This window comes from Scyliorhinus torazame, chromosome 1 (assembly GCF_047496885.1).
Source record: "Scyliorhinus torazame isolate Kashiwa2021f chromosome 1, sScyTor2.1, whole genome shotgun sequence".
Lineage (NCBI taxonomy): Eukaryota > Metazoa > Chordata > Chondrichthyes > Carcharhiniformes > Scyliorhinidae > Scyliorhinus > Scyliorhinus torazame.
In genome coordinates, this window is record NC_092707.1 from 32958156 (window position 1) to 32970564 (window position 12409).

The following is a 12409-nucleotide window of genomic DNA, read 5'->3' on the forward strand; positions in this document are numbered from 1 at the left end:
CAGCTGCACCCTTCGAGACCCTCTACAATAGCCGCAAGAGAACGTAAGTTTTACTCCAACGATCGCTACGAGATAGGCACTCCTGACTATCGACCTGTACCAGCTTTTGAATCATAGAATATAGAATTTACAGTGCAGAAGGAGGCCATTCGGCCCGTCGAGTCTGTACCGGCTCTTGGAAAGAGCACCCAAACCCAAGGTCAACACCTCCACCCTATCCCCATGACCCAGTAACCCCACCCAACACTAAGGGCAATTTTGGACGCTAAGGGCAATTTATCATGGCCAATCCACCTAACCTGCACATCTTTAAACTATGGGAGGAAACCGGAGCACCCGGAGGAAACCCGCGCACACACGGGGAGGATGTGCAGACTTTGCACAGACAGTGACCCAACCCGGAATCGAACCTGGGACCCTGGAGCTGTTGAGCAATTGTGCTATCCACAATGCTACCGTGCTGCCCGCAGGCTCAGAACCCATTCGAAAGGCCATTCATTTCCCTGACCTGGTGGGCCATTTCCAAAGTTAAGTATTGGCCTGTTAGTTGTAGGAAGTAGCTTAGAAGTAGAATTAATGTATAAGTATTAATTGCTGTATATAATAAATGAGCGTTGATTTAACTCTTACTAAGCGGTGTGTTGGATTATTAATCATTACTCGGACTTAAACCATGTGGCGGTATCAGAAAGATACCTGGCGACTCAAGAGCAAAGGTAACAGAATAAGAGCAATTAAACTAAGGCTAAAACGAGCAACACCCTTTAAGGTCAGCTACTTTAGTTCAATCCGATCACAGAGCCCCTTGTAATTCTCCAACACAGGAGCATTGGTTATCACAGCCTTTAGGCCTTCAAATCCCTGTTGACACTCCGCTGTCCACTTAAATCTGCTACGCTTCCTGAGCAAGTCCGTCAGTGGAGCAACCACACTGCGAAAGTTCGGCACAAATCTCCGGTAAAATCCACTCATGCCAAGAAACCACATTACTTCCCTTTGTGTCGAGCGTATTGGAAACTCCCCAATAACTTTTGTTTTCACATCCCGAGGGACCATTCGACTCTGTCCGATTGTATGGCCAAGGAAAGTGACTTGGGCTTTTCCAAATTCACTTTTGGCTAGGTTTACTACCAAACCCGCCTCCTGAAGTCAATCGAATAACTCCATCAGATGCTTCAAATGTTCTTTCCATGTCTGACTGAAAATTACCTGATCGTCGATGTATACCGCACAATTGGGTAATCCTGAAACAATTTTGTTAGTTAATCGTTGAAATGTGGCTGGGCCGTTTTTCATGCCAAATGGCATAACTTTGAATTGGTATATACCATCTGGAGTCACAAAAGCTGAAATCTCCTTCACCCTTTCGGATAAAGCTACCTGCCAGTAACCTTTAAGTAAATCCAGTTTGGAAATAAAAGCTGATTGTCCCATCTTCTCAATGCAATCCTCCAAGCGTGGGGTTGGATAAGAGTCCGTTCTTGTAACTGCAGTAACCTTTCTATAGTCCACACACAACCGTTGGGTACTGTCCGGTTTGGTACCATCACTATGGGTGAGCTCCATTGGCTGCAACCAACTTCAATTATGCCATTTTTAAGCATACTTTCAATTTCTTTGTTAACCTGTGCCAATTTTAACGGGTTAAGTGTATGTGGATGTTGTATAATTAGAACAGCATTTCCCACATCTACATGTATAGCCATTTTAATACTTCCCAATTTATTTCCACAAACTTGCCCATGTGATATCAATAACTCTTTCAGGTCAGTTCGTTTTTCCTCTGGAAGGTAACTCAACAATTTATCCCAATTTTTAAGAACATCCTCATTTTCCAATTTAATTTGAGGAATGTCAAATTCAAAGTCACTGGATTCAGTTCTTTACTTTGAGTTAGAATCATTAAAACCTCCTCCTTTTTCTCTCCTTCCCTTTCAAAGTACCTTTTAAGCATATTCACATGACACACTCGGTGAATCTTCCTTCTATCTGGCATTCTTACCACATAATTCACCTCACTTAATTTCCTTTCAGTCTGATATGGTCCAAAAAACCTTGCTTTGAAAGGTTCACCTACTAAAACTTTATCTCCACTGGCAAAACTATGAACTTTTGCTTTCTTGTCCGCTACCCATTTCATCACATGTTGTGCAACCTTTTAAATGTTGTCAAGCCAATTCCCCTGCTCTATTTAATCTTTCCCTAAAATTTGACACATAATCCAATAATGTAAGTTCCGACTGCTCACTCACCAAATTTTCCTTCATCAATTTAAGTGGTCCTCTTACCTCATGACCAAAAATTTGTTCAAAAGGACTGAATTTGGTTGACTCATTAGGTGCATCCCTAATTGCAAACAGTACGAATGGAATTCCTTTATTCCAATCCTTTGGATAATCTTGACAATAAACCCTCAACATTGTCTTTAATGTCTGATGCCACCTTTCTAACGCTCCATGCAACTCTGGATGGTACGCAGTTGATTTAAATTGTTTTATTCCTGAGCTATCCATAACTTCTTTCAATAACCTTGAGGTAAAATTGGATCCTTGATCCGATTGTATTTCTGTGGGTAGTCCATATCTAGTAAAGAATTTAAGTAACTCTTCCACAATCTTTTTAGCTGTAATATTACGTACTGGAATGGCCTCTGGAAACCTAGTAGACACATCCATTTTAGTCAAAAGATATTGCTTCCCACTTTTCGTTTTAAGAAGTGGTCCTACGCAATCAATTAAGACCCTTGTAAAAAGGTTCTTCAAATGCTGGAATGGGTATTTTTTTTTAACAAACAATTTTAATGAGGTACTTTTTGGCATTACAAACAAAAATAGTATAAAAACAATGTACAAAGAACAATAAACGTAGTGCTAACACCGACACCAGTCCCTCCAAGAAACGCCTATTTAACCCCCTATTCGACGCTACCCCCCCCCCCCCCCCCCCCCCCCCCCCCCCCCCCCCGGCCGACGATGATTAATCCTCCGCAAAGAAGTCGATGAATGATTGCCACCTCCGGGCAAATCCTAACACTGACCCTCTCAAGGCGAACGTAATCTTCTCCAGGCCGAGAAAGCTCGCCATGTCGGTTAACCAGGCCTCTGACTTCAGGTGCTTTTCCCTCCAAGCTAATAATATCCGTCTCCGGAGGCTACCAGGGAGGGAAAGGCCAGGACATCTGCCTCTTTCTCCTCCTGGACTCCCGGATCTTCCGTACCCCCAAAAATCACCACCTCTGGACTCATTGCCACCCTTGCTTTCAATACTCTGGACATAACGTCCGCAAACCCCTGCCAATATCCCCAAAGTTTTGGACAAGCCCAGAACATGTGGACGTCGTTCGCTGGTCCTCCCGCACATTTTACACACTTGTCCTCCACCCCAAAGAATCAACTCATCCAGGCCACTGTCATATGGGCCCGGTGTGCCACCTTGAATTGGATCAAGCTGAGCCTTGCGCATGTAGTGGTTGCGTTGACTCTGCTCAACGCGTCCGCCCATATGCCATCCTCCATCTCTCCCCCAAGCTCCTCCTCCCACTTACACTTCAGCTTCTCGGTCTGCGTCTCCTCTACCCCCAATAGTTCTTTGTAGATGTCCGAGTCACTCCCCTCCCCCACCCATCCCCTAGACACTACCCTATCCTGGATCCCCCTTAGTGGCAGGAGTGGGAAGGATGATACCTGCCTGCGCAGGAAGTCCCGCACCTGTAAATATCTGAAGTTGTTCCTCTTGCCAACCCAAACTTCTCCACGCCCTCAAGCTAGGGAAGCTCCCTTTCAGGAACAGGTCCCCCATCCTCTCAATTCCCACCCTTCGCCATACTCTAAACCCCCCATCCAGGTTCCCTGGGGCAAACCAGTGGTTGCCACATATTGGGGACCAAACCGATGCTCCCACTGCTCCAACGTACCTCCTCCACTGACCCCAAATCCTCAAGGCCGCCACACCATGGGACTGGTGGAATATCTTGCCGGCGGGAACGGCAGAGGTGCCGTTATCAACGCCCCCAAGCTGGTGCCCCTACATGAAGCTGCCTCCATTCGCTCCCAACCCGACCCCGCCCCCACCACCCACTTCCTTATCATAGCAATATTAGTAGTAATTACTGAAGTTTGGCAGGGCAAGCCCCCTACCTCTGCTCGATTCCTCTCGAGCATCGCCTTCTTCGCCCGTGGGGACTTACCCGCCCAGACAATGCCCAAAATAATTTTATTAATCCTCTTAAAAAAGGACATGGGCTGAAAATTGGGAGGCATTGGAATACAAATAAAAATCTCGGTAGGACCGTCATCTTACCCGTCTGCACCCTCCCAACCAGCGACAGCGGTAGCGCATCCATCTCCGAAACTCGCCCCTCGTCTGCTCGACCAACCGGGGCAAGTTCAGCTTGTGTAACCGGCCCCAGTCGCCCGCCACTTGTATCCCTAGGTACCTAAAACTGTCCCCCACTAACCTAAACGGCAGCTCCTCCAGCCAACCCTCCTGACCTCTTACCTGGACTACAAAAACTACTCTTTGTCATGTTCAGTTTATATCCCGAGAACCGGCCAAATTCCCCCAAAGTCGCCATGATCTCGCCCATCCCTGCCCCTGGATCTGCTACATATAAAAGCAGGTTGTCCGCGTACAGTGAGACGCTATGTTCCACCACCCCCGAACCAGCCCCTTGAAGCTCTCAGAGCAATTGGCAGCGGCTCTATTTTAAAAAAATAAAAAAAAATAAAAATTTTTTATTAAAGGTTTTCATAAAATATCCATAACAAAATGAGAAAGAAAAAGAACCCAACAGGGTTAAGGACAAAACACAATCTAAAAAAGCAACCCCCCCCCGTACCTAAATTATAAGTTAACATTAACACCCCGACTTAAGACAACAGGTGTATACACCCCCTCAGACCCTTCCAGTGTAAATAACATAAACAAAAATAAAGTAAGCCCCCCCCCCCCCCCCCCGAGCTGCTGCTGCCATTGACCAATGTCTATCGTTCTGCCAGAAAGTCTAAGAACGGTTGCCACCGCCTAAAGAACCCTTGTACCGACCCTCTCAAGGCGAATTTCACCCTCTCCAATTTAATGAACCCTGCCATATCGCTGATCCAGGATTCCACGCTTGGGGGCCTCGCATCTTTCCACTGAAGGAGAATCCTTCGCCGGGCTACCAGGGACGCAAAGGCCAGAATTCCGGTCTCTTTAGCCTCCTGCACTCCCAGCTTCTCTGCCACCCCAAATATTGCGAGCCCCCAGCCCGGTTTGACCCTGGATCCTACCACCCTCGACACCGTCCTCGCTACGCCCTTCCAAAATTCCTCCAGCGCTGGGCATGCCCAGAACACATGGGTGTTATTTGCTGGGCTCCCTGAGCACCTAACACACCTGTCCTCACCCCCAAAGAACCTGCTCATCCTTGTCCCGGTCATGTGTGCCCTGTGCTGCACCTTAAACTGTATGAGGCTGAGCCTCGCACATGAAGAGGAAGAGTTCACCCTCCATAGGGCATCTGCCCACGTCCCCTCTTCGATCTCCTCTCCCAACTCCTCCTCCCACTTACCTTTCAACTCCACCACTGACGCCTCCTCCTCCTCCTGCATCACCTGGTTAGTTTCCGAGATCTTCCCCACTCCCCCCCCAAGAGCACCCTGTCCTGTACTGTGTGTGGGAATTCCACCACCTGCCGTCTGGCAAACGCCCTTACCTGTAAGTACCTGAAGTGTTCCCCGGGGGGAGCCCGTACTTCTCCAGCTCACCCAAGCTCACAAACCTCCCGTCCACAAACAGGTCCCCCAACTTTCGTATCCCTGCCCTGTGCCACCCCGAAAACCCTCCACCTGTTCTTCCTGGGGCGAACCGGTGGTTCCCCCGTAATGGGGTCCACGCCGAGGCCCTAACTTCCCCCCCCTATGCCACCTCCACTGCCACTAGCTTTTGAGGGCCTCCACCACCACCGGGCTCGTGGTATACCTCCTTGGAGGCAGCGGAGCCGTTGCCAGCGCCCCCAGACTTGCCAGCGGCTCTATAGCTAACGCAAACAGCAGTGGAGAGAGGGGGCATCCCTGTCTGTCCCCCGGTGCAGTCTAAAATAGTCCGAGGTCATCCTATTCGTCCTTACACTAGCCTCCGGGGCCTGGTACAACAGCCTGACCCAATCGATAAAGCCCCTACCAAACCCAAACTGTCCCAGCACCTCCCATAAATAGTCCTACTCCACCCGGTGGAATGCCTTTTCCGCATCCATTGCCACCACTACCTCAACCTCCCTACTCTCCGGGGGCATCATAATCACGTTGAGCAGCCTTCTTATATTGGCCACCGACTGCCTGCCGTTGAAAAACCCGGTTTGATCCTCCATAATCACATCCGGCACACCATCTTCAATCCTGGAGGTCAAAACTTTGGCCAGCAACTTGGCATCCACATTAAGCAGGGAGATCGGCCTATATGACCCGCATAAATCCGGGTTCTTGTCCCGCTTCAATATTAACGAAATAGTGGCCTGTGACATCGTCGGGGGCAGCGCCCTCTATCCCTCGCCTCATTGAAAACCTTGACCAACAACGGCCCTAAAATCCCCGAGAATACCTTGTAGAATTCCACCGGATACCCGTCCGGCCCCGGGCTTTACCCGACTGCCCATCTGGAATTGCACCCGCTTATTGATTAAAATCGCCACCCCCCCCTAGTCTTGGTGTCCAGCCCCAAATGAAAGACCTGACTGACACAACCCTTCCTTAGCCTGACTTGATCCGCCACTTTCAAGTGTGTCTCCTGCAACATCACGTCCATCTTCAGAGCCCTCAGATGCGCGAACACACGTGCCCTCTTGACCAGCCTATTCAGCCCTCTAACATTCCAGGTGATCAGCCTGGTTGGGGGGCACCACGCCCCCCCCCCCTCCGCCGAAAAGCCACCCCCTTTCCTGGGCCCGCCCCCAGCCCATGCGCCGCGCCTCCATCGGCCTGCCTCTTGGCAGCCCCCACCTCCTCTCTGTCCCAAAACCTAAGTCCCTCCCTCGTCAGCAGAGTAACTCTCCCCTCTTTCCCCCCCCCCCCATCCTAGCAACACAACTTTGTAACCTAACCCCTGCCATATATTAATCATAAGCACAGCCCCCACTGTGCTTCCGTAGACTAGCACACCCAGCTAGCCTGGTGACCCTCGCCTCCGGCGCCAAGAAGTCTCCCACCTATTGTTCCCTACTCTCCTCCCCCCTGCCCATCGAAACCACTTCTGGAATGGGTATTAAGGGTGCTGGTTTTATCACTGCTTGTGGTTTCCCTATCACTGAGCATGTGTGACATGATCGACAAAATTTAATTACATCTTTATGTAGTCCAGGCCAATAAAAATGTTTTTGGATTTTAGCTTGAGTTCTCCTTCCTCCCAAGTGACCTCTCACTGGTACCTCATGTGCTACTCGCAACACCTCCTTTCTATACTCTACCGGCAATACCACTTGATGAACTTCTGCCCACTTTTCATCCACCTGCATATCTTAAGGTCTCCATTTCCTCATCAAGACATAATTTTTACGGTAATAACACTCTGGTATACACTCAGATTCCTCTTCCCTGTATGCTTTCTGATACATCCGTTTTATTTCTATATCTTTCTGTTGTAATTCCGCCAATTTTCCTGAACTAAAAATATCCGCCTCATCCTCCACCTGTTCTTTTCCAACCATCTGATCAAAAATCATTTCTGATAATTGCACTTCAACTTTATCTTCACTCTCTGATTTCTCCTCTTGTCTTAACCTGTGATTTTGCAACTTTGTTATGACACAATCCAGAAAAATCCCAGGATATTCGTCCTTCAACACTTCAGTTGTCTGATTTTCCACTGGCTTATCAACCACAGTCGGCATCACTCCCACCTGCGATCCAGCTATATCATTACCCAAGATAAACTGTATTCCTGGACAAGATAATTTCTCTATTACGCCTACTACCACTTCACCACTCTTCCCTGGACTTTCCAACCTTACCTTATATAATGGAACACTAATCTTCTCACCCTGAATTCCACATATTACCACTTTTCAGGCAATATTCCTCCCAAACTACATAACTCCTCATCTCTTCGCATCAAAGATTGACTAGCTCCCGTATCTCTTAAAATTATGACTTTTTTACCTGCTCCTCCTGATACACATGAGTAAACTTTACCCACACAGGTTAATTCTTTAAAGAGATCTGGCACCTCTTGATCAGGCTGTACAATAGTTTGCACCTCCTTCGCTTCACTTGGGTTTTCCTTTACCATTCTAACAAACCCCACTGTCTTATCCTGTTTTACCATAACAACCTTCCCAGTGTTTTTCTTCCACCACCAACACTACGACTTTACATGGCCTAGTTTATTACAGTGAAAACATTTGAAACTTTTTATGTCTCTTCCACCCTTCTGGATTTCTTTTTTAACCTAAGGTACACTCTCCTTATTATCACCCATCAGATCCTTTTTACCTTTACCACTTGAGTATTTCTCTTTTCCCCAGTTTCCATCCCTCACAGGCTGAAACTGATGTCGGAAACCAAGCTTTGATTTATGAACTAATTCATAATCATCTGCCATTTCTGCTGCTAACCTCGCCGTTTTAACCCTCTGCTCTTCCACATGAATTCTCACTACAACAGGAATTGAATTTTTAAATTCCTCCAAAAGTATAATTTCTCTGAGAGCTTCAAACATTTGGTCTATTTTCAAAGCCCTTATCCACCGATCAAAATTACTCTGATCCGTTCAAACTCCATGTATGTTTGACCAGGTTCTTTCCTTAAATTTCTAAATCTTTGTCTGTAGGCTTCAGGCACTAGTTCATATGCACCTAAGATGGATGTTTTCACCTCATACGTCTCAGATACCTCTTCTGATAGTGATGCAAACACTTCACTTGCTCTACCTACCAACTTTGTTTGAATCAGTCATACCCCATGTCCTGTGGCCATTTCATTTATTTAGCTACCTTCTCAAATGAAATGAAAAAGGATTCTACCTCCTTCTCACCAAACCTTGGCACTGCTTGGACATATTTAAATAAATCCCCACCAAGCCTTCGACTATGACGCTCAGGCTCATTATCCTCGTCACTATCCTCAAATTGTACGTTTCCCTTTACATCCGCCAATTTTAACTGACTCATGTTTCATGGCCATTTTCCGAAATTCAAACTCTCTCTTTTTCCCTTTCTTCTTTCTCTCTTTCTCTCTCGTTTTCATTTCCCTCTCATCTCTTTCCCTCTCTTTTTCTTCTTCCTCTCTATCTTTTTCTCTCGCTATCTCTTTCTCTCTCTTCTTCTTTTTCTCTCTCTATCTCTTTCTCTCTCTTCTTCTTTGTCCCTCATTGCGTATTCAAGCTGCTTTAATTATTTCTCATGTTCCAGTTGTTTAATCTGTAACTGAATTTTTCCAGTTTTAATGCGTCAAACTGTATCTCGGGCAATTCTAAATGCTCAGCTATCACCGTACGTACCTCGTCTTTTCGTATGCTGTCAGTTAACATTAACTGCAATGTCTTTGCCAAATCTAAAAGCCTATTTTTAGTCTCTGTTCGTAAGGTACTGCGTGTGACCTTCTTCACCTCCAAAAACCTCCGAGCCTCTGAAAGAACCATTGTCCACAACACATTCCCTACTTAAAGTGGAATACCACACCTGAAAAGCAAACACAAATATGCTCACCCCTCACTGTCTTTAAGTTCACTAAGGCAACCCAATCACGAAAGATAGACTTTTACCCTATGAGCCCCTAATTTATTATGGGCCAGGGTTTAGAAAACTCCAAAGTATATCATGGAGTTCACCTGACCCAAAGATTTTGGTTATGGGGAGCACAAGGGCCCACTCTCCAGGTGTTATGCAACAGAGACCTTAAGTATTTTTAAAACAAAACAATGTTTATTCTATGAACCCAGTTAACATTGTATAAACACACAGTAAACGTCTTATCAACAACCAACACACAGATACAATCCTCTATAGGTAACCCTTAATACCTTTCCTAGCAACATACCATAAATTAAACCCTGTTTAACAAAAACAGCAGGTTTAAATTCTCTACAGAAACAGGTATTACTTTGGAATCATCAAGTGAGCTGAAGACATTCTTTAGCTTGTAGAGAGAGTGATCATTACACATCTGCTTGCTTTGAATACAGCACTCCAACTCTGAAAACAAAACCAAAAACAGAGCCACAAAGCCACTTTACAGCTCAAAATAAAAGACAGTGACAGACCAGCTCCACCCACACACTGATATCACTGCAGCTATTTGATAAACACCCATTTCTTAAAGGTACGTCCACCTGACAATACAGTCCAGACAGATCGTTCCATACATGAAAAAGCATAGGGAATATGAAAGATACACAATGTAAATACATAGGCACAGGCATCGGGTGAAGCATACAGGAGTGCAGTACTACTCAGTAGATAAGATTTGTGACGCGATCAGTTCACTCCATAAGAGCGTCATTCAGAAGTCTGGTAACAGCAGGGAAGAAGCTGTTTCTGAATCTGTTATTTCGTGTTCTCAAAATATTGTATCCCCTGCCCGATGGAAGAAGTTGGAAGAGACAATAACCCGGGTGGGAGTGGATGCTGCCCACTTTCCCAAAGCAGCGGGAGGTGTAGACAGAGTCAATGGATGGATAATTGATAATGGAGATAATTGTATGGTTAATAGTTACACAATCACTGTTGCCCAATTTAATGCCTTTTACTCTATTTGAGTAAATGTGCAGTCCCTTTATCATCAATATGTTTCCTGTGTGGGAACTTCATTCCTAGGTAGCAATTGCAGATTGTTTTTTGCATATACTTACTCACTTCCTGCAGCAGTTTAAATATTTGTTCCCAGGAGGGAAGCAGCACCCAGCTAATCATTCTTGATCAAGTAATAACATAACTAGTTGATCGGATGCCCAGGTTCGTAGCTTACTGCACTTCCAGATGTAGGGAACAGTATGGGTATGCATGACTAATTTGAGAGGGATAATGTGGTTCTTTTTACTTTAGTGACAATTTAAGTTTGATAAATGGGTTATTGGAAAGTTCTTTCTAAATCCAAGTCCTTTCCTTGGATTGCCACCTTGCCTTGGTGGAGTGGCCTGAACGTTCCATTGATCCCGAGAGCTATGTCATCAGGAGTCTTATGCTCCTGACAGGGTCACCCATGACGGTACGGTCAGAGGGGCGGAACCAGACAAAGCACTATCCAAAACAAGTCTTCAATGGTGGATCAGTGGGAAGAGACTCATATGGTATCAATGGCTGCAATGGCGGATGAAGTCTGCAGCAGTACGGCAATAAGGGGTGGCACTGTAGAACAGTCGTTAGCACTGTCGTTTCACAGCCCCAGGGTCGCAGGTTCGATTACCAGCTTGGGTCACTGTCTATATGGCGTCTGCACGTTCTCCCCGTGTCTGTGTGGGTTTCCTCCGGGTGCTCCAGTTTCCTCCCCCAGTCCAAAGATATACAGGTTAGGTGGATTGGCTATGATAAATTGCCCTTAGTGCCCCAAAAGGTTAGGTGGGGTTACTGGATTACGGGGATAGGGTGGAGGTGTGGGCTTAAGAAGGGTGCTCTTTCCAAGAGCCGGTGCAGACTCGATGGGCCACCTCCTGTATTGATTGTATGATTCTATGAGATCCCCAGTCATTGAGGTTCCCTTGCCCCTGGATCTGGACCTACCGTCTGTCAAGGACCGTGGGTCTGCTGATGTGCAATGGCACCAGGCGTCTACCCAGAGGAAGCCAAAATTGTGCGGTGGAAGATGCGGCTCTAGGATCAGGCTGGTCAGCCATACAAGAACCTACAGAACCCACGACCTGTAACAGTTTCTTAGGTAGATAATCATACGCGTTAGCGAGTGATCACTGAAGAAGAAGAATCGGAAAGTATCAGGGCTCTTTACATTTTTGAGAATTTGTGCCTCCCATTTGCTGAGCAGGTCCCCAAAGCATCTCCCTGTTTGAGAAGGCTCGGTCTGCTCTTGGGGTGTTTACACATTCACTGTTAGGAGGTGCCCATCTCGCCCAAGACAACCAGGCTGACACCGGGAAGGTGTTGCTAGAGGGAACCAGAAGCCTATCACTCTTTAGAGCAGTATGGTAGTTTGGCAGTCCATCATACCCTTGGACTGATTACGTTTAATTGATGTGCTGTCTGGTTTCAGAGCCGTTGACTGTCCGACAGTTTACTCACGGCCAGTCTAACCCTACGTACCACGTGCAGAGTGGCGACCGACAGCTGGTCCTGAGAAAGAAACCACCCGGAAAACTTCTGCAATCAGCACACGCAGTGGAGAGAGAATACAGGTGTGTCGTGAGAAAATGGAGCAAATCTCTGTGCCTTACAAAACTGATGGTTCCTCTTCACTCGGTTGGTAGCTCAGCGAGCTGACAATTCCTG

The 12409-nt window shown here is 46.6% G+C and overlaps 1 protein-coding gene across 3 annotated transcripts in view; it reads left to right on the forward strand.

Moving 5' to 3' along the window:
• The window catches only part of LOC140395609 (acyl-CoA dehydrogenase family member 10-like), a 117399-nt gene that overhangs the window by 37498 nt on the left and 67492 nt on the right, over positions 1-12409 (forward strand). For all 3 annotated transcript variants that reach the window (XM_072483623.1, XM_072483793.1, XM_072483709.1), the window contains exon 7: positions 12174-12315. In XM_072483623.1, coding sequence (XP_072339724.1) covers positions 12174-12315 — 142 coding nt within the window. The remainder of the gene's footprint in view (positions 1-12173; positions 12316-12409) is intronic.